The sequence below is a fragment of the Rhipicephalus microplus genome, chromosome 3, assembly GCF_043290135.1.
Source record: "Rhipicephalus microplus isolate Deutch F79 chromosome 3, USDA_Rmic, whole genome shotgun sequence".
Classification (NCBI taxonomy): Eukaryota; Metazoa; Arthropoda; class Arachnida; order Ixodida; family Ixodidae; genus Rhipicephalus; species Rhipicephalus microplus.
This window is the reverse complement of record NC_134702.1, coordinates 61,896,035-61,916,034: the sequence shown is the minus strand read 5'-3', so window position 1 is coordinate 61,916,034 and position 20,000 is coordinate 61,896,035. Positions and strand designations below refer to the sequence as shown.

Sequence of the window (20,000 nt, the reverse complement as noted above, 5' to 3'; positions counted from 1 at the left end):
TACCAAGCATCGGTAGCGTAGCCGAGCGGTCTAAGGTGCTGGTTTAAGGCACAAGTGTCTTCGCGGGCGTGGGCTCGAATTCCAACGCTGCCGAAACATTTATTGCTTCTCTACCTAATCGTTTGTCCAGTTCAAATAACATTGCAATATAATATATTACCAAGCATCGGTAGCGTGGCCGAGCGGTCTAAGGCGCTGGTTTAAGGCACCAGTCTCTTCGGGGGCGTGGGTTCGAATCCCACCGCTGCCAAAACTTCTATTGCTTTTATACAAGGTTGTTCATCCAATGTATTGAATATTGTATTATAAAAGAGTGCACCCCATCGGTAGCATGTCCGAACGGTCTAAGGCGCTGGTTTAAGGCACCAGTCTCTTCGGCGGCGTGGGCTCAAATCCCAACGATGCCGAAACTTTTATTGCTTCTCTACCTGATCGTTTGTCCAGTTCATTGAACATTGCAATACAATATAATGCGAAGCATCGGTAGCGTGGCCGAGCGATCTAAGGCGCTGATTTAAGGCACCAGTCTCTTCGGGGGCGTGGGTTCAAATCCCACCGCTGCCAAAACCTTTATTGCTTCTCTACAAGGTCGTTGATCCAATGTATTGAATATTGTATTATGAAATAGTGCCAGCCATCGGTAGCATGTCCGAACAGTCTAAGGCGCTGGTTTAAGGCACCAGTCTCTTCGGGGGCGTGGGTTCAAATCCCACCGCTGCCAAAACTTTTATTGCTTCTCTACAAGGTCGTTCATCCAATGTATTGAATATTGTATTATGAAATAGTGCCAGCCATCGGTAGCATGTCCGAACGGTCTAAGGCGCTGGTTTAAGGCACCAGTCTCTTCGGGGGCGTGGGCTCAAATCCCAACGATGCCGAAACTTTTATTGCTTCTCTGCCTGATCGTTTGTCCAGATCATTGAACATTGCATTATAATATATTACCTGTGAAGAAGAAGTTGTGCCTGCAGCGAGCAGCATCGCCAACGCCTGGCTCTCTCGGCTCGTGCTTCGGTTCGTTGCTGTGCCGATCGCTGGACGGTTCTTGACGCTGTCTCGTCGCTGGCTTTAACGGCTAATAAACCTCCTCACATTTGGTGGAGGTGCTGTTAATCCCCGTTGCTACACCCTGGAGCTGCGAAGCCGCACGCTACCACCTGTCATGACTGCCAACGCCACTACATCGACGCCATCGCTCCAGTTCAACTGCCCTGGCCATCCTAAACTACGGGAGCCGAAGGTCTTCAGCGGTGCGGATGGGACCGACGTCGAAGACTGGCTCGAGCACTACGAACTGGTGAGCGCCAACAATAAGTGGGATGAAGCCGACAAGCTGGGCTACGTGATATTTTATCTCACTGGCGTCGCCGAATTGTGGTTTAATAACCACAAACACAACATCCCCACATGGAGCGTCTTCAAGACGTCATGTGCTGAAGTGTTCGGTCGGCCGGCTGTCCGCAAGCAGAGGGCAGAACAGCACTTGCGCGTCCGCTCTCAGCAGACTGGCGAGACCTTTACCAGTTATATTGAGGACGTCATCGACCTTTGTCGACGTGTGAATGACACCATGACCGAATCTGACAAGGTCAAAAACATCCTGAAGGGCATCGACGACGGCGCATTTCAGATGCTCTTGGCAAGAAATCCAAGCACAGTTTCCGAAGTCGTCAGCTTGTGTCAGAGCTACGACGAGTTGAAGAAACAACGCACTCTCACTCGGCAGCCTCAGCATGGTGGTGAGTCACTGTCCAGTTTCGACACCCTGCCGGACAATTCACCACTGCTTCAGCAAGTTCGAGCCTTCGTCCGTGAGGAAGTCGCCCGCCAACTTTCCCTTGTGCCCTTCACTCACGAGACCACCACCCGTCTACCTGCCCCGCTTCGCACTGCTATTTCGGAGGAGGTTGCCCAAGCTGTTCCTGTTGCGCACCACGAGCCGCCTCTATCCAGCCTTGGCCACTGCCAGCGTTCTGCTCAGCCGGTAGGCCCTCCTGTCGCCTATCCGCCAGCCGTTCAGCCTGTGGTCGCGCCCCTCACCTATGCAACGCAGCCTGTGGCTCCGCCTGTCGCCTTTTCGCAAGAGATGCAGCCCGTAGCCGCGCCGCTCACATATGCAGACGCTGTACGTAGGCTCCCGCAACCACCCTACACCACGCGCTCACAGCCCGCACACCCGGCTGCTTATACTGCACCTTGGGCGGCAGCACCAGTCGCCAATCCCTGGAGGACGCCCGATAACCGACCGATTTGCTACGCTTGCTTCACTCCCGGACACGTCGCTCGCTAATGCCGCCGTTGACCTCAGACGTTCGGCAACTATGCCCGGTCGTCGCATCCCGGCAGCCAACCTTTCGTCCAATACGGGCCGGTCTCGCCACCTCGCTATGCGCCTACTGACCACCTTGACTTCCAGCCGCAACGCGCACCCTCTCCTCGTCGGCGATCGCCCTCCCCCATGCGTCGTCGGCCCGGACCCTCCGACCAGGAAAACTAAGCAACGCAGTTCAAGAGGCAAGAACTGCGCCGTTTTCGAACTGTCTAAGCCCTCGCTCCTCTCCTGCTAACGTGGTCGCAGTAACTGTTGAAGGTTATTGTACTTTCGCCCTTGTGGACACTGGCGCCGCTGTTTCTGTTATTGCCGCTAATCTCTGCCGTTTATTACGCAAAGTAACGACTCCGCTTTCGGGACTGTCACTTCACACCGCAAGCGCACAGCAAGTAACGCCTCTCGCAGCCTGCACTGCAAGAGTCTCCATCGAAGGCATTCTTTACATCGTGGAGTTTATTGTTCTTCCTGTCTGTTCGCATGACGTCATCCTCGGGTGGGACTTCCTATCCCGCCATAATGCCGTCATTGACTGCGCACGCGCCGAAGTTGAGTTTTCGCCCTTGTGTGATTTCCCATTACTGGACGCTCCTGATCAGCCGCCGAAGTTGCTCGTTCATGAAGATACCGATATTCCGCCTGGAAATTTCGCCCTTGTTCCCGTTTCATGCAACGCCTACACTGACGCTACAGTTCTTTTTATGCCTTCCGATATCTTCAAATGTCGTCGAGCTTTGCCGCTGCCTTTCGCAACAATTGACCTTGCCGCCGGAAGAAGCAACATGTTCGTAAGGAATCCGCTTTCCACACCTGTCACATTGCATGCGGGGGAATGTCTCGGCCGCGTGCAGGATCTCGACCCTTCATTTTTGTTTGATGTCCCGGACGACTACTGCGACCACCCAAAAGCACTGTCGGCACTCGGGGAGTCGTCCAATGATACGTTTTCAAGCGCCATCGCCGACACTCTCACTCCCACCGAACATGCTGACCTGCTGGATCTTCTCCATGAGTTCAGGAGTTCGTGCGATGTGTCGCAACCTCAACTGGGCCGCACATCACAAGTCAAACATCATATTGACACCGGCCTACACCAGCCACTGCGTCAAAGACCATACCGTGTCTCCGCTGAAGAGCGCCGCGTCATCAACGATCAAGTCGAAGATATGCTTCGTAGAGACGTCATTCGACCATCTCACAGTCCCTGGGCGTCTCCCGTCGTCCTGGTGCGTAAGAAAGACGGATCTATCCGATTTTGCGTGGACTATCGTCGTTTGAATAAGATAACCCGCAAGGACGTCTATCCTTTGCCGCGCATTGATGACGCCATTGACACCCTTCACGGAGCGGAATTTTTCTCGTCGCTAGATTTGCGGTCTGGCTACTGGCAGGTCCCAATGGCAGAAGCCGATCGCCAAAAAACGGCATTTATTACACCAGACGGACTATATGAATTTAACGTCATGCCCTTTGGGCTTTGTAACGCGCCTGCCACGTTTGAACGTCTTATGGATAATACGCTACGTGGCCTCAAATGGAATATGTGCCTCTGTTACCTCGACGATGTCGTGGTTTTCTCCCATGACTTTCCTACGCACCTCCTTCGCCTCAGGCACGTTTTGAGTTGTCTGACCAACGCTGGCCTGCAGCTTAACCTAAAAAAATGCCGCTTCGCTGCACGCGAGCTCGTCATCCTAGGCCACATCGTGTCCAAGCACGGCGTATTACCAGACCCAGCAAAACTTCGAGCAGTCGCAGAATTTCCCAAGCCGACGACCATGAAAGAACTTCGCAGTTTTGTAGGCCTATGCTCCTATTTCCGGCGCTTTGTTCGCAATTTTGCATCTATCATGTCACCGTTAACCCAGCTTCTTCGCGGTGACGTGAACCTCACCTCCTGGTCTCCTGCATGTGACGTTGCCTTCACTACTCTGCGCCGGCTGCTCACTTCCCCACCTATTCTTCGCCACTTCGACCCGACGGCTCCTACCGAAGTGCACACCGACGCCAGCGGCGTCGGGCTGTGCGCGGTCCTCGCTCAACGAAAGCCCGGCTATTCAGAATACGTTGTAGCCTACGCTAGCCGCACTCTGACGAAAGCCGAAACTAATTACAGCGTGACAGAAAAAGAGTGTTTGGCTCTGGTGTGGGCGCTTGGAAAGTTCCGGCCGTACTTATACGGCCGCCCGTTCGATCTAGTAACTGATCACCACGTGCTTTGCTGGCTCTCCACATTGAAAGACCCTTCTGGCCGCCTTGCGCGATGGGCACTCCGCATCCAGGAGTACAACATTCGCGTCGTATACCGCTGCGGACGCAAACACTCTGACGCTGATGCCCTGTCCCGCTCACCTTTACCACCAGATCAGACGTGCGGAAACACTTGCCTCCAGACCTTGTCATCGCTAAATCTCGACTAGATTGCCACCGAACAACGTCGTGACCCGTGGATCGCCTCTCTTATCGAATATTTATCTGGCACGCCCAACCTTCCAGTATCTAGATCCCTCCGACGTCAAGCTTTCCATTTCGCCATCCGCGATCAACTTCTTCATCGACGCAACTACGCTCCCGATGGCCGCCGGTGGTTGCTGGTCATTCCACGCACTTTACGATCGCAAGTATGCGCCTCCCTTCACGACGATCCGCAATGTGGCCACGCCGGAGTGTTCAAAACATATGAACGCCTTCGCCATCGCTATTACTGGCGCGGCATATACAATTTTGTACGTAAATTCGTGAAGTGCTGTCCTGACTGCCAGCGACGTAAATCAACACTGCCACGTGCGACTGGCGCATTGCAGCCACTTCCATGCCCTGCCAAGCCATTTGATCGCGTCGGCGTTGACCTCTACGGTCCCCTTCCATTGACACCACATGGTAATCGGTGGATTATAGTGGCGGTCGACCACCTGACACGCTACGCCGAAACAGCCGCCTTGCCGAGCGCTACAGCTGAGGATGTCGCCTCTTTCATTTTGCAACGCTTTATCCTTCGACATGGTGCACCTCGAGAGCTCCTTAGTGACAGAGGCCGCGCTTTTCTTTCCGAGGTCGTCGAAACTCTGCTTTCGGAATGCCACGTCATTCATCGGAAAACGACAGCATACCACCCGCAGACTAACGGACTAACAAAACGGTTCAACCGCACGCTAGGTGATATGCTCTCAATGTACGTGGTATCTGATCACAGCAACTGGGACCGTGTTCTCCCATACGTCACGTTCGCATATAACACCGCAATACAAACCACCACGGGATTCTCACCTTTCTTTCTTCTTTACGGACGTGAGCCTTCCCATACAATTGATACCCTACTTCCTTACCGTCCTGATGCTTCCGAGTGTCCACCTATCTCCGATGCTGCTAGACAAGCCGAAGAGTGCCGCCAGCTCGCCCGTGCGTTCACCTCGGAAGAACAACAACGCCAGAAAGAAACCCGTAGCACCTCTCTTCCGGATCCCAACTATGCCCCAGGGTCTCTTGTGTGGCTTGCCATCCCATACCAAACACCGGGACTCTCCTCGAAACTTGTCCCCCGGTACGAGGGGCCTTACACCGTTTTGGAGAAAACCTCTCCGGTTAATTTCCTAATTGAACCAGTTTCCCGATCGGACGACATGCGCCGGCGGGCACGTGACATCGTCCATGTTTCCCGACTGAAACCGTACCATGAGCCTTTGCCTGAATCTTCTTAAGTCGCCAGGATGGCTCCTTTTTCAGCGGGGGCGATTGTGAAGAAGAAGTTGTGCCTGCAGTGAGCAGCATCGCCAACGCCTGGCTCTCTCGGCTCGTGCTTCGGTTCGTTGCTGTGCCGATCGCTGGACGGTTCTTGACGCTGTCTCGTCGCTGGCTTTAACGGCTAATAAACCTCCTCACATACCAAACATCGGTAGCGTGGCCGAGCGGTCTAAGGCGCTGGTTTAAGGCACCAGTCTCTTTGGGGGCGTGGGTTCGAATCCCACCGCTGCCAAAACTTTTATTGCTTCTCTTAAGTTCGTTCATTCAATGTATAGAATTTTATATGATACAGTAGTTCCAGCCATCGGTAGGTTTGCTGAGCGGTTTAAGGTGCTGGTTTAAGGCACAAGTCTCTTCGTGGGCGCGGGTTCGAATCCCACTGCTGCCAAAATTTTTATTGCTTCTCTGCATAGTGGTTCATCCCGTTTATTCAAGATTGCATTATAAACTTGAACCAACCATCGGTAGCGTGGCCGAGCAGTCTAAGGCGCTGGCTTAAGGCACCACTCTCTTCGGGGGCGTGGGTTCGAATCCCACAACTGCCAAAACTTTTATTGCTTCTCTACAAGGTCGTTCATCCAATGAATTGAATATTGAATTATAAAATATTGCCAGCCATCGGTAGGTTTGCCGAGCGGTCTAAGGTGCTGGTTTAAGGCACCAGACTCTTCGGGGGCGTGGGCTCAAATCCCAAGGCTGCCGAAACTTTCATTGCTTCTCTACCTGATCGTTTGTCCAGTTCATTGAACATTGCATTTAATATAATGCGAAGCATCGGTAGCGTGGCCGAGAGATCTAAGGCGCTCATTTAAGGCACCATTCTCTTCGGGGGCGTGGGTTTGAATCCCACCGCTGCCAAAACTTTTATTGCTTCTCTACAAGGTCGTTCATCCAATGAATTGAATATTGAATTATAAAATTGTACCAACTATCGGTAGCGTGGCCGAGCGGTCTAAGGTGCTGGTTTAAAGCACCAGTCTCTTCGGGGGCGTGGGTTCGAATCCCACTGCCGGCAAAATTCTTATTGCTTATCTGCATAGTGGTTCATGCCGTTTATTCAAGATTGCATTATAAATTTGTTCCAACAATCGGTAGCGTGGCCGAGCGGTCTAAGGCGCTGGTTTAGGGCACCAGTCTCTTCGGGGGCGTGGGCTCAAATTCCAACGATGCCGACACTTTTATTTCTTCTCTACCTGATCGTTTGTCCAGTTTATTGAACATTGCGTTATAATATATTACGAAGCAGCGGTAGCGTGGCCGAGCGGTCTAAGGCGCTGGTTTAAGGCACCAGTCTGTTCGGGGGCGTGGGTTCGAATCCCACCGCTGCCAAAACTTTTATTACTTCTCTACAAGGTCGTTCATTCAATGTATTGAATTTTATACTATAAAATAGCGCCAGCCATCGGTAGGTTTGCCGAGCGGTTTAAGGTGCTAATTTAAGGCACCAGTCTCTTCGGGGCGTGGGTTCGAATCCCATCGCTGCCAAAATATTTATTGCTTCTCTACCTGATCGTTTGTCCAGACCATTGAACATTGCAATATAATATATAACCAAACATCGGTAGCGTGGCCGAGCGGTCTAAGGTGCTGGTTTAAGGCACAAGTATCTTCGTGGGCGTGGGTTCGAATCCTACTGCTGGCAAAATTTTTATTGCTTCTCTGCATAGTGGTTCATCCCGTTTATTCAAGATTGCATTATAAAATTGTACCAACCATCGGTAGCGTGGCCGAGCGGTCTAAGGCGCTGGTTTAAGGCACCAGTCTCTTCGGGGGCGTGGGTTCGAATCCCACCGCTGCCAAAACGTTTATTGCTTCTCTACAAGGTCGTTCATTGAATGAATTGAATCCTGAATTATATAATAGCCCCAGCCATCGGTAGCGTGGCCGAGCGGTCTAAGGTGCTGGCTTAAGGCACCAGTCTTTTCGGGGGCGTGGGCTCAAGTCCCAACGGTGCCGAAACATTCATTGCTTCTCTACCTAATCGTTTGTCCAGTTCATTGAACATTGCATTATAATATATCGCCAAGCATAGGTAGCGTGGCCGAGCGGTCTAAGGCGCTGGTTTAAGGCACCAGTCTCCTCGGGGGCGTGGTTTCGAATCCCACCGCTGCCAAAACATTTATTCCATTTCTACCTGATCGTTCATCCAATGTATTGAATATTGAATTATAAAATAGTGCAAGCCATCGGTAGCGTGGCCGAGTGGCCTAGGGTGCTAGTTTAAGGCACCAGTCTCTTCGAGGGCGTGGGCTCAAATCCCAACGCTGCTGAAACTTTTATTGCTTCCCTACCTAATGGTTTGTCCAGTTCATGGAACATTGCAATATAATATATTACCAAGCATCGGTAGCGTGGCCGAGCGTTCTAAGGCGCTGGTTTAAGGCACCAGTCTCTTCGTGGGCGTGGGTTTGAATCCTACCGCTGCCAAACCTTTATTGCTTCTGTACAAGGTCGTTCATCCATTGTATTGAATATTGAATTATAAAATAGTGCAAGCCATCGGTAGCGTGGCCGAGCGGTCTAAGGTGCTAGTTTAAGGCACCAGTCTCTTCGGGGGCGTGGGCTCAAATCCCAACGCTGCTGAAACTTTTATTGCTTCTCTACCTAATAGTTTGTCCAGTTCATTGAACATTGCAATATAATATATAAACAAGCATCGGTAGCGCGGCCGAGCGTTCTAAGGCGTTGGTTTAAGGCACCAGTCTCCTCGGGGGCGTGGGTTCGAATCCCACCGCTGCCAAAACATTTATTGCTTCTCTACAAGGTCGTTCATCCAATGTATTGAATATTGAATTATAAAATAGTGCAAGCCATCGGTAGCGTGGCCGAGCGGTCTAAGGTGCTAGTTTAAGGCACCAGTCTCTTCGGGAGCGTGGGCTGAAATCCCAACGCTGCTGAAACTTTTATTGCTTCTCTACCTAATAGTTTGTCCAGTTCATTGAACATCAATATAATATATTAACAAGCATCGCTAGCGTGGCCGAGCGTTCTAAGGCGCTGGTTTAAGGCACCAGTCTCTTCGTGGGCGGGGGCTCGAATCCCACCGCTGCCAAACCTTTATTGCTTCTCAACGTAATCGTTTGTCCAGTTCATTGAACATTGCATTACAATATATTACCAAGCATCGGTAGCTTGGCCGAGCGGTCTAAGGCGCTGGTTTAAGGCACCAGTCTCTTCGGGGGCTTGGGTTCAAATCCCACCGCTGCCAAAACTTTTATTGCTTCTCTACAATATCGTTCATCCAATGTATTGAATATTGAATTATGTCATAGTGCCAGCCATCGGTAGCGTGGCCGAGTGGTCTAAGGTGCTGGTTTAAGGCACCAGTCTCTTCGGGGACGTGGGCTCAAATCCCAACGCTGCCGAAACGTTTATTGCTTCTCTACCTAATCGTTTGTCATGTTCATTGAACATTGCATAATAATATATTTCCAAGCATCGGTAGCGTGGCCGAGCGGTCTAAGGCGCTGGTTTAAGGCACCAGTCTCTTTGGGGGCATGGGTTCGAATCCCACCGCTGCCAACACTTTTATTGCTTCTCTACAAGGTCGTTCATTCAATGTATTGAATATTATAATCTAAAATAGTGCCAGCCATTGGTAGGTTTGCCGAGCGGTTTAAGGTGCTGGTTTAAAGCACCAGTCTCTTCGAGATGTGGGCTCAAATCCCAAGGCTGCTGAAACTTTTATTGCTTCTCTACCTGATTGTTTGTCCAGATCATTGAACATTGAATTATAATATATAACCAACCATCGGTAGCGTGGCCGAGCGCATTCCACTTCCGGCTTTCGAGCCATACGGTCGCGGAATGTTCCCCTCCGACGGAGCGGTATCAGCGGCCCGACCGGGCCGCAGTGACAGGGTTTTTGCGCCTAGCGCCGACGATTATCAGGTGATTTTGCCCAATCTGCCTTCCGGACGCATCGCTGCGAATACCGTTTTCATGCATGGTGATCCGAGAGCCCGGCCTTACCGCGTCGAAGATTACCGGGACACTTTGGCCAAGCTTGGTGCGCTCGACGACGTTTTGGCGTTGGGGGCGTATCAAATGAACCACGTATGGGCTGTGACACTGACGAGTGCTGAGGCTGCTCGGAAGTTACTCTCCGCCATCGATGTGAAGGTAAAGGATCGCCCATGTTTGCTCATTGACCCAAATAACCGCGAGGTTCGCTTGAAGTTTCACTGGTTGCTGCACGGCGTGACCGACGAAGACGTGCGTGTTGCCTTGACTCCCTATGGGAAAGTGTTCGAAGTGAAACGGGAGAAGTGGCGAGCACCGGGCATCACAGAAAAGGGCTCAACGACGCGGTCTGTGGGACTAAAGCTGACGTCAAGGTGGATGACATTCCGCACCAGCTCAAGATTGCCGGAGAGCTGACTCTCGTGTCGTTCCAGGCCGTGCACCGTTGTGCCTACGGTGCAAGAGTACCGGTCACATACGTCGCGACTGCCGAGTACCCCGCTGCAGTCGTTGTCGCCGCTTCGGCCACGAAGACGCCGACTGCGCGAAGACATATGCCAGTGTGACTGGACCAGCGCAGGAAAGTGATGCACTGGAGCACCTCATGGACGAAGCAGACTCGGAAGAAACAGCAGGAGTTAACCCGAGCTGTGCTGTGGAACATGGGTCGTCATGCCGTCAAGAAGAGAGCGTGTGTGAAGCACCAGGTAAGCCCGACGCCGGGCTTCCATATGAAGGCGTAGGCGAAAGTAGTGAAAAGGTGGATGCAAGCAGCACCGGCGACACGTGTCTTGGCTCAGCAGACGAGACCCCCTCCGAGGCTGAACCGATGACTGGGATTGAAAGCGACAGTGGCACTGTGACGGGGAAGTGTCCCCGTGACGAAGGGAAAAAAGACAAGGGCACCACTGCTGCCTCGCTGGAAGAACCACCCGCCAAGACGACTCCCGCTCGGCGGCCTACCATCCGGCCACGGCCAAACATTTCGTCGGAGCGCAAGACGGCGGAAACGCCGCCTTCGCCAACTTAAGGACTGTACTCGGACAAGGCGTTCAGGAAGGAATTGCAGTTGTAAGGTAAGCGCCATGCCCCTGGGTTTTTCGTAGCCTTACAATGGTGCAAATAGAAAATTCAATCCGTGTGGCCACTTTAAATGTGCGTGGCCTGGCCTCACGGAGAAAACAATGTCAACTTTATCGGCTAGTAAGTGACCTCGACCTTGACATACTGGCAGTCCAAGAGATAAAGTCCATGGTGATGATGAAACTGGGGGCATGGTGCGCCAATTCTTGCCACGGTATTCTGCTATAGTTAGCCATGCCATAGGGACTTCTTCCGGTTGCGTTTTGTTCGTCAGACAGAGTCTGGGTGCTAAAGTAGAAGCCTCAACGTCATGTCCGTCTGGTCGGCTCATTGTTTGCGATCTTTTGTTTTCGGGATTGGAATGGCGCGTAATATGCTTGTACGCACCGACTGTCACTGACGAAAGACGCATATTTTTCGAACAACTAAAGCAGTATACCAAATGTAATAGGCTTCTAATCATTATTGGCGATTTCAACTGCGTCCTTTCAGCCAAAGACAAAACTAGTGAACGACATTACAGGGATGCAAGTACGGCTGTCTTAAGCGATATGGTAGGAGAACATGGTTTGGAGGATGTGGCTGAATGTCTCGGTGGTGGCCGGACTATGCAGTACACCCACTTTCAGGCAGCCAGCCATGCCCGACTAGATAGGGCGTACGTGAGTGTAGAATTGGTGCCGCTTTGCAAGGCATACCGTGTTAACGCCGTTTCATTTAGTGACCACTGCTTGGTTAGCTTTGTAGTAGCTAGCACGAAAGAAACGAAAAGGGCCTTCGAGTGGCAACTATGGAAATTGAATTCGAATCTGCTGAGTGATGAAAAATTTATGGAGGAAGTAATGACGGAAGTTAAAAAATGAAAGTTCGCAGTAAAAAGACGTTTAGAGAAAAATGGGAGAACTTCAAGCAGGTCGTTAAATTGAAGGCTTTGGAACGCTCGAGCGCTATAAGCAGAGAAAAAGGAGCAGAAGAAAAGCTCATGCGCAGAAACCTGGAAAAATTGCTCCTCGAAGAATGTAGAATGCCCGGCATGTTTCTTGAAGATATTCGCGCGTTGAAAAGTAAAATTGAGCGGTTCGATGTCGAAAGATACCGCGGTGCTATGGTTCGGGCAAGAGCCGAGCGACTGATAACGGCAGAAGCACCGTCAAAAAGGGCGTTGGGCTCAGAAAAGTGGCATGCGCGTCGTAATCAGATAACAGAAATTGAACACGAGGGTGAAGTCAGCGATGTCGCAAATGTTATCAAGCGTGCTTTCTTTGAGCACTTCAATGGTTTATTCGCCGCCAGCTCAGTTGATGTAGATCGTTTAGAAAAGATTTTTTACCGCTGATGCCAAAGCTTGACAATAATGCAAAAGAATTATTGGAGGAACCCATTTCGGAAGAGGAAGTTAACAGTGCTATTGAAAGTATGCATCCCGGGAAATCGCCTGGCCCTGATGGTCTGACTTCCGTCTTCTATAAGTGTTTCAAGTTTGAAATAACACCAGTCTTAGCCGACGTTTATAATGAGGCATTCGAGCTGAAAATATTACCCCCGTCCTTTTCATCATCTCACACTGTTCTTATACCAAAATCGGAAGACCCCGTTGCACTGCGCAAAGTAAATTCTTACCGCCCAATCTGCCTCACTAATGGAGATTACAAGATATTCATGAAAATCCTAGCTAAAAGGTTGCAAACAGTCATTACGGAGCTCGTGGGGCCGCGTCAGACGTGCGGCATTGAAGGTCGAACTATCCTCACGAACATACACGCAGCCCGGAGCATCCTCGAATGTTGCGACGCTATTGGTGCGCGAGTCGCAAGGCTGCAAATCGACCTCGAGAAGTCTTTTGACAGGGTGCCTCATGAAATTCTGCTGTGCATCCTAGATTATGTGAATCTAGGGAAAATAATCAAAGAGGGGGTTGTCATGGCGTACCGAGACTGCTCAACGCGGCTAATCGTTAACAAGGTGGTGGGGAAGCGCATCCCAGTCAAGCGTTCGGTCCGTCAGGGTTGTCCTCTCTCACCACTATTGTTTTGTTTGTACATAGAGTCCTTTTGTTTGAGTGTCATAGAGAATGACTGTGTCCGTGGGTTTAAGCTGCACGAGGTTGAAGTCCGACTGTTGGCTTATGCGGACGATATTGCCATTTTTTGCGCGGACTCTGACAGCATAGCAGATGCTGTCAAATGCGTTACTAACTTCTGTGCTGCAAGTGGCAGCGCTGTAAACTGGGGAAAATGCCTTGGCTTTTGGCACAGTGACTGGGCGGAAACCCCAGACAGTTTTGCCAGCATAAGGTTTGTTACGACACCGGTGAAATACTTGGGTGCCCCCCTCGAATGCTACAAAGACAGCGACTCGTACTGGAGGAGCCAAGTAGATAACCTGCAGGAAAGAGTGAACAAGTGGAATGGCTGGAATTGATCTATGTTTTCTAAAGCCACAATTTGCAACATATTCTTAGTGAGTAAAATTTGGTATATCTTACAAGTCTTACATTGTTCAAGGGTAAACATCCAAAAATTTCACCGTGTGTTCGCTTTGTGTGGGAATCGTCTTGGGAAAGATCGAGTCGGACCAATTTATTTCTTCGAGTGCGAAATGGAGAACTCGGCTTGTCGCATTTGTTTTTAAGACAGGTAGTCAATCGATTTTGTTTCTTTAGAGACGTCGACAACCCATTCCTTCGCACTGTCTGTCAACTTCGCCTGGGGCAACACTTGCCTAACATGGTTGTATCAACCTGCAGCGTACCTGGTGGTGTTTATGGCTTTCTCCGCGAAGTTGCACTTTCTTGTAGGTTTCTGTCAGTGCGGTTTTCACTTGAATACTTGAGTCAAGTCTGACGAAGAAAGTTGTACAAGGACCTATGTGATGTGTTTTTACCAGTGCCTTTGTATCGGTCCCTTTACAATGTATGCCATGGCCACACTTCTGACGAAGAAAGTTGTACAAGGACCTATGTGATGTGTTTTTACCAGTGCCTTTGTATCGGTCCCTTTACAATGTATGCCATGGCCACACTGTACTAAAGCGCGTCAAGGCGATGAAAATATCGCCAGGTGCTAAGAATTTCTTTTTTAAATTACATACCGGTACGCTGACCGTCAAAACCTGGATGGCTGCAAAGGGGTTCTACGTTCCTTGGGGCACTCATTGCATAATACGCAGAAAGGAGGAGACAATTGAGCATGTATTCATTGACTGCTGTGATGCTATCTTTCTTTGGGATGTGCTTCAGTGCACGATCAAAAACGATTTCCCCCTTGATGCACATGGCATCAGCTATTTGTAAATACAAAGTGACAACGGTACCCAATTTGATATGATAATGCTTAGGGCTCTTCATAGCATTTGGAAATCCAGGATGGCAGCCATGCACTTTGATGTAGATGCACGAGCACCCACCCAGTACTTCAAAGAGTATATAAGAAATTTTGTGGATGAACAAAAGTTGGAGGAATTCTTCCCAGAATGGTTGCCGCGCGTCGAATTACTATCGACGATAAAAACATTTTAACAGATGCGTGGCCACATCGTTTGAGCCACGGTTTTTACAATGTTTTGGATTGTGTTGTGTAATTATCAGTTAATATGTGTATTGTTTACGTGAGCCGAAAACAGGCAATAAAGAAAAAAAAAGTAGCGTGGCCGAGCGGTCTAAGGCGCTGGTTTAAGGCACCAGTATCCTCGGGGGCATGGGTTAGAATCCCACCGCTGCCAAAACTTTTATTGCTTCTCTACAAGGTCGTTCATCCAATGTACTGAATATTGTATTATAAAATAGTGCCAGCCATCGGTAGCATGTCCGAACGGTCTAAGGCGATGGTTTAAGGCTAAGGCACCAGTCTCTTCGGGGGCGTGGGCTCAAATCCCAAGGCTGCCGAAACTTTTATTGCTTCTCTACCTGATCGTTTGTTCAGTTCATTGAACAATGCATTAAAATATATTACGAAGCATCGGTAGCGTGGCCGAGCGGCATAAGGCGCTGGTTTAAGGCACCACTCTCTTCGGGGGCGTGGGTTCGAATCCCACCGCTGCCAAAACTTCTATTGCTTCTCTACAAGGTCGTTCATCCAATGTATTGAATATTGTATTATGAAAGAGTGCACCCCATCGGTAGCATGTCCGAACAGTCTAAGGCACTGGTTTAAGGCACCAGTCTCTTCGGGGGCATGGGTTCGAATCCCACCGCTGCCAAAACTTTTATTGCTTCTCTACAAGGTCGTTCATCTAATGTACTGAATATTGTATTATAAAATAGTGCCAGCCATCGGTAGCATGTCCGAACGGTCTAAGGCGATGGTTTAAGGCACCAGTCTCTACGGGGGCGTGGGCTCAAATCCCAAGGCTGCCGAAACTTTTATTGCTTCTCTACCTGATCGTTTGTCCAGTTCATTGAACATTGCATTATAATATATTACGAAGCATCGGTAGCGTGGCCGAGCGGTCTAAGGCGCTGGTTTAAGGCACCAGTCTCTTCGGGGGCGTGGGTTCGAATCCCACCGCTGCCAAAACTTCTATTGCTTCTCTACAAGGTCGTTCATCCAATGTATTGAATATTGTATTATGAAAGAGTGCACCCCATCGGTAGCATGTCCGAACGGTCTAAGGGACTGGTTTAAGGCACCAGTCTCTTCGGGGGCGTGGGCTCAAATCCCAACGATGCCGAAACTTTTATTGCTTCTCTACCTATCGTTTGTCCAGTTCAGTGAACATTGCATTATAATATACTACGAAGCAACGGTAGCGTGGCCGAGCGGTCTAAGGCGCTGGTTTAAGGCACCAGTCTCTGGGGGGGCGTGGGTTTGAATCCCACCGCTGCCAAAACTTTTATTGCTTCTCTACAAGGTCGTTCATCCAATGTATTGAATATTGTATTATAAAATAGTGCCAGCCATCGGTAGCATGTCCGGACGGTCTAAGGCGCTGGTTTAAGGCACCAGTCTCTTCGTGGGCGTGAGCTCAAATCCCAACGATGTCGACACTTTTATTGATTCTCTACCTGATCGTTTGTCCAGTTCATTGAACATTGCATTATAATATATTACGAAGCATCGGTAGCGTGGCCGAGTGGTCTAAGGCGCTGGTTTAAGGCACCAGTCTCTGGGGGGGGCGTGGGTTTGAATCCCACCGCTGCCAAAACTTTTATTGCTTCTCTACAAGGTCGTTCATCCAATGTATTGAATATTGTATTATAAAATAGTGCCAGCCATCGGTAGCATGTCCGGACGGTCTAAGGTGCTGGTTTAAGGCACCAGTCTCTTCGTGGGCGTGGGCTCAAATCCCAACGATGTCGACACTTTTATTGATTCTCTACCTGATCGTTTGTCCAGTTCATTGAACATTGCATTATAATATATTACTAAGCATCGGTAGCGTGGCTGAGTGGTCTAAGGCGGTGGTTTAAGGCACCAGTCTCTTCGAGGTCGTGGGTTCGAATCCCACCGCTGCCAAAACTTTTATTGCTTCTCTACAAGGTCGTTCATCCAATGTATTGAATATTGTATTATGAAAGAGTGCACCCCATCGGTAGCATGTCCGAACGGTTTAAGGCGCTGGTTTAAGGCTCCAGTCTCTTCGGGGGCGTGGGCTCAAATCCCAACGATGCCGAAACTTTTATTGCTTCTCTACCTGATCGTTTGTCCAGTTCAGTGAACATTGCATTATAATATATTACGAAGCATCGGTAGCGTGGCCGAGCGGTCTAAGGCGCTGGTTTAAGGCACCAGTCTCTTCGGGGGCGTGGCTTCGAATCCCACCGCTGCCAAAACTTTTATTACTTCTCTACAAGGTCGTTCATCCAATGTATTGAATATTGTATTATGAAAGAGTGCACCCCATCGGTAGCATGTCCGAACGGTTTAAGGCGCTGGTTTAAGGCACCAGTCTCTTCGGGGGCGTGGGTTCGAATCCCACCGCTGCCAAAACTTTTAATGCTTCTCTACAAGGTCGTTCATCCAATGTATTGAATATTGTATTATAAAATAGTGGTAGCCCTCGGTAGCATGTCCGGACGGTCTAAGGCGCTGGTTTAAGGCACCAGTCTCTTCGGGGGCGTGGGCTCAAATCCCAAAGCTGCCGAAACTTTTATTGCTTCTCTACCTGATCGTTTGTCCAGTTCATTGAACATTGCATTATAATATATTACGAAGCATCGGTAGCGTGGCCTAGCGGTCTAAGGCGCTGGTTTAAGGCACCAGTCTCTTCGGGGGCTTGGGTTCGAATCCCACCGCTGCCAAAACTTTTATTGCTTCTCTAAAAGGTCGTTCATCCAATCTATTGAATATTGTATTATAAAAGAGTGCACCCCATCGGTAGCATGTCTGAACGGTCTAAGGCGCTGGGATGAGGCACCAGTCTCTTCGGGGGCGTGGGCTCAAATCCCAACGATGCCGACACTTTTATTGCTTCTCTACCTGATCGTTTGTCCAGTTCATTGAACATTGCATTATAATATATTACGAAGCATCGGTAGCGTGGCCGAACGGTCTAAGGCGGTGGTTTAAGGTACCAGTCTCTTCGGGGTCGTGGGTTCGAATCCCACCACTGCCAAAACTTTTATTGCTTCTCTACAAGGTCGTTCATCCAATGTATTGAATATTGTATTATAAAAGAGTGCACCCCATCGGTAGCATGTCCGAACGGTCTAAGGCGCTGGTTTAAGACACCAGTCTCTTCGGCGGCGTGGGCTCAAATCCCAAAGATGCCGAAACTTTTATTGCTTCTCTACCTGATCGTTTGTCCAGTTCATTGAACATTGCATTATAATATATTACGAAGCATCGGTAGCGTGGCCGAGCGATTCCACTTCCGGCCACCGTAGTGTACGGACGTGGCGGCATGAGCTCCGGCGATATCGGAGCGGCATCAACGGCCCAGCTCGGTCGTGGTACCAGGAACATGGACGAATCGTCACAGGATTATCAGATTATTTTGCCCCGACTGCCATCAAACGATTCAACGCTGCATACTGTCTTTTTGCACGCCGATATCAAGGCGCGGCCGTATCGCGTTGAGGATTTCAGGGACGCTCTTATTCGTTTGGCTTTGCTTCCCGAGGTTGCTGCCTTGGGGGCGTACCAAATGAATCATGTTTGGGCCATCACTTTCAAGGACGAGGAGGGCAAGAAGAGAATACTCGCTGCTGGGGACATTGTGGTGAAGAACCAGCGCTGTATCACTATCGACCCTAACCACCAGGATACGAAGCTGAAGATACACTGGCTATTGTTTAACGTTCCTGACGACGAGGTGAGGGCAGCGTTGGCTCCTTATGGCAAGGTGAACGAAATAGTGCGAGAGCGCTGGCGCGTGTATGGATGCACGGACAAAGGCTCTTCGACGCGAGTGGTGAGCATCAGGCTTAAAGCTGGCCTCACGGTGGATGACCTCCCACATCAGTTGCGGATTGCCGGAGACCTCACGCTAGTTGTCGTCGCGGGAAGAGCACCGCTATGCCTGCGTTGCCGCGGAACAGGTCATATTAGGAGGGATTGCCGAGCCCCACGTTGTACAGTGTGTCGGCGTTTTGGGCATAATGAGAGCGGCTGTATGAGAACATATGCAAGTGTAGCAGGGCCCGCGGGGGGCGAAGAACTTTCCGAGCATCACATGGACGAGGCTGAAGCAGAAGAGCTGATAGGGGCGCGTCGGGAGGAACCGAAACCCAAGTTGACGCCCCTTACGCCACGCCCCACAGGTGCTGAGACGACGCTTAACAAAGACAAGGGTTCTACAAAAGACGTGCAATCCACGAGGAACACACAAGATATAACGACGCTTGCAGCACAGGAAGAAATGTCGGAAAACATGGACACGTCAAATACATGTAAAAGGCCCAGGGAAGACGCGGAAGGCGAGAAGGCTCCTACAATGAAAGAAGTGGAACAACCACCGGCCAAGGCGATGAACGTGCGCCGTAGACCGGCACCTAACATCCTCAGCGAACGTCGAATAGCCGAGAACCTCCCACCAACCCAGGTGCAACAGACACAACCGCCGCAGCAGCAACCAGTGCCGAATCAGCAGACATTGCATCAGCGACTGACAGATCATCAACAGAAGGGGCCTTCAGCGGGGCCCCCTTCAGATCAAAAGCCCCCGTAAGGTGGGGGTCTGGATTAAGTGACACAAGTATTGACCCGGCGGAAGCACCAACAAATGGAGCGCAGTGGTGAAGTGTGCATAATGTGCTGCGTGAAACGTGCGCGGCGCTCTACTTTTGTGATCAAAAGAAAGGGGACCTATCAGACCATATCGAACCTTGGACCTGATGGTGATAAAGGAGCATCAGAGGTGAGAACCATGTGGCCGGGACGGCCATTCACGTCCTAATGGCTATGAGCGTCGAAGCAGAATTGAGAGTTGCGACGCTCGGCCACGCTACCGATGTTTGGTAATATATTATAATGCAATGTTCAATGAACTGGACAAACGATCAGGTAGAGAAGCAATAAAAGTTTTGGCAGCGGTGGGATTCGAACCCACGCCCCCGAAGAGACTGGTGCCTTAAACCAGCGCCTTAGACCGCTCGGCCAGGCTACCGATGTTTGGTAATATATTATAATGCAATGTTCAATGAACTGGACAAACGATTAGGTAGAGAAGCAATAAAAGTCTCAGCAGCGTTGGGATTTGAGTCCACACCCCCGAAGAGACTGGTGCCTTAAACTAGCACCCTAGGCCGCTCGGCCACGCTGCCGATGGCTTGCACTGTTTTATAATTCAATATTCAATACATTGGATGAACGACCTTGTAGAGAAGCAATAAAAGTTTTGGCAGCGGTGGGATTCGAACCCACGCCCCCGAAGAGACTGGTGCCTTAAACCAGCGCCTTAGACCGCTCGGCCACGCTACCGATGTTTGGTAATATATTATAATGCA

At 50.2% G+C, this 20,000-nt stretch overlaps 1 protein-coding gene and 17 non-coding genes across 18 annotated transcripts; 16 read left to right on the top strand and 2 right to left on the bottom strand.

Annotated features, from left to right (window-relative positions):
• The first annotated feature begins 168 nt into the window (after positions 1-168).
• On the top strand, positions 169-250 carry TRNAL-AAG (transfer RNA leucine (anticodon AAG)). The gene has a single exon. It is a non-coding gene; the product is annotated as a tRNA-Leu (tRNA).
• A 232-nt stretch (positions 251-482) lies between these two features.
• Positions 483-564, top strand: TRNAL-AAG (transfer RNA leucine (anticodon AAG)). The gene has a single exon. It is a non-coding gene; the product is annotated as a tRNA-Leu (tRNA).
• A 5,656-nt stretch (positions 565-6,220) lies between these two features.
• Positions 6,221-6,302, top strand: TRNAL-AAG (transfer RNA leucine (anticodon AAG)). The gene has a single exon. It is a non-coding gene; the product is annotated as a tRNA-Leu (tRNA).
• A 701-nt stretch (positions 6,303-7,003) lies between these two features.
• Positions 7,004-7,085, top strand: TRNAF-AAA (transfer RNA phenylalanine (anticodon AAA)). The gene has a single exon. It is a non-coding gene; the product is annotated as a tRNA-Phe (tRNA).
• Positions 7,086-7,317: 232 nt separating this feature from the next.
• TRNAL-AAG (transfer RNA leucine (anticodon AAG)) lies at positions 7,318-7,399 on the top strand. The gene has a single exon. It is a non-coding gene; the product is annotated as a tRNA-Leu (tRNA).
• A 388-nt stretch (positions 7,400-7,787) lies between these two features.
• Positions 7,788-7,869, top strand: TRNAL-AAG (transfer RNA leucine (anticodon AAG)). Its single transcript has one exon. It is a non-coding gene; the product is annotated as a tRNA-Leu (tRNA).
• Positions 7,870-8,101: 232 nt separating this feature from the next.
• Positions 8,102-8,183, top strand: TRNAL-AAG (transfer RNA leucine (anticodon AAG)). The gene has a single exon. It is a non-coding gene; the product is annotated as a tRNA-Leu (tRNA).
• A 1,327-nt stretch (positions 8,184-9,510) lies between these two features.
• Positions 9,511-9,592, top strand: TRNAL-AAG (transfer RNA leucine (anticodon AAG)). The gene has a single exon. It is a non-coding gene; the product is annotated as a tRNA-Leu (tRNA).
• Positions 9,593-15,074: 5,482 nt separating this feature from the next.
• TRNAL-AAG (transfer RNA leucine (anticodon AAG)) lies at positions 15,075-15,156 on the top strand. The gene has a single exon. It is a non-coding gene; the product is annotated as a tRNA-Leu (tRNA).
• A 389-nt stretch (positions 15,157-15,545) lies between these two features.
• Positions 15,546-15,627, top strand: TRNAL-AAG (transfer RNA leucine (anticodon AAG)). The gene has a single exon. It is a non-coding gene; the product is annotated as a tRNA-Leu (tRNA).
• A 231-nt stretch (positions 15,628-15,858) lies between these two features.
• Positions 15,859-15,940, top strand: TRNAL-AAG (transfer RNA leucine (anticodon AAG)). The gene has a single exon. It is a non-coding gene; the product is annotated as a tRNA-Leu (tRNA).
• A 232-nt stretch (positions 15,941-16,172) lies between these two features.
• On the top strand, positions 16,173-16,255 carry TRNAL-AAG (transfer RNA leucine (anticodon AAG)). The gene has a single exon. It is a non-coding gene; the product is annotated as a tRNA-Leu (tRNA).
• Positions 16,256-16,487: 232 nt separating this feature from the next.
• Positions 16,488-16,569, top strand: TRNAL-AAG (transfer RNA leucine (anticodon AAG)). The gene has a single exon. It is a non-coding gene; the product is annotated as a tRNA-Leu (tRNA).
• Positions 16,570-16,801: 232 nt separating this feature from the next.
• TRNAL-AAG (transfer RNA leucine (anticodon AAG)) lies at positions 16,802-16,883 on the top strand. The gene has a single exon. It is a non-coding gene; the product is annotated as a tRNA-Leu (tRNA).
• A 389-nt stretch (positions 16,884-17,272) lies between these two features.
• Positions 17,273-17,354, top strand: TRNAL-AAG (transfer RNA leucine (anticodon AAG)). Its single transcript has one exon. It is a non-coding gene; the product is annotated as a tRNA-Leu (tRNA).
• A 592-nt stretch (positions 17,355-17,946) lies between these two features.
• On the top strand, positions 17,947-19,222 carry LOC142802817 (uncharacterized). Its single transcript, XM_075887865.1, has one exon. The coding sequence runs from the start codon at positions 17,957-17,959 to the stop codon at positions 19,220-19,222; it is 1,266 nt and encodes a 421-aa protein (XP_075743980.1). The 5' UTR covers positions 17,947-17,956.
• A 356-nt stretch (positions 19,223-19,578) lies between these two features.
• TRNAL-AAG (transfer RNA leucine (anticodon AAG)) lies at positions 19,579-19,660 on the bottom strand. Its single transcript has one exon. It is a non-coding gene; the product is annotated as a tRNA-Leu (tRNA).
• Positions 19,661-19,892: 232 nt separating this feature from the next.
• TRNAL-AAG (transfer RNA leucine (anticodon AAG)) lies at positions 19,893-19,974 on the bottom strand. The gene has a single exon. It is a non-coding gene; the product is annotated as a tRNA-Leu (tRNA).
• Between the last annotated feature and the right edge of the window lie 26 nt (positions 19,975-20,000).

Bases quoted from the DNA above. Each gene is read 5' to 3' on its own strand.
- LOC142802817 (XM_075887865.1), top strand. From the start codon at position 17,957: ATGAGCTCCGGCGATATCGGAGCGGCATCAACGGCCCAGCTCGGTCGT.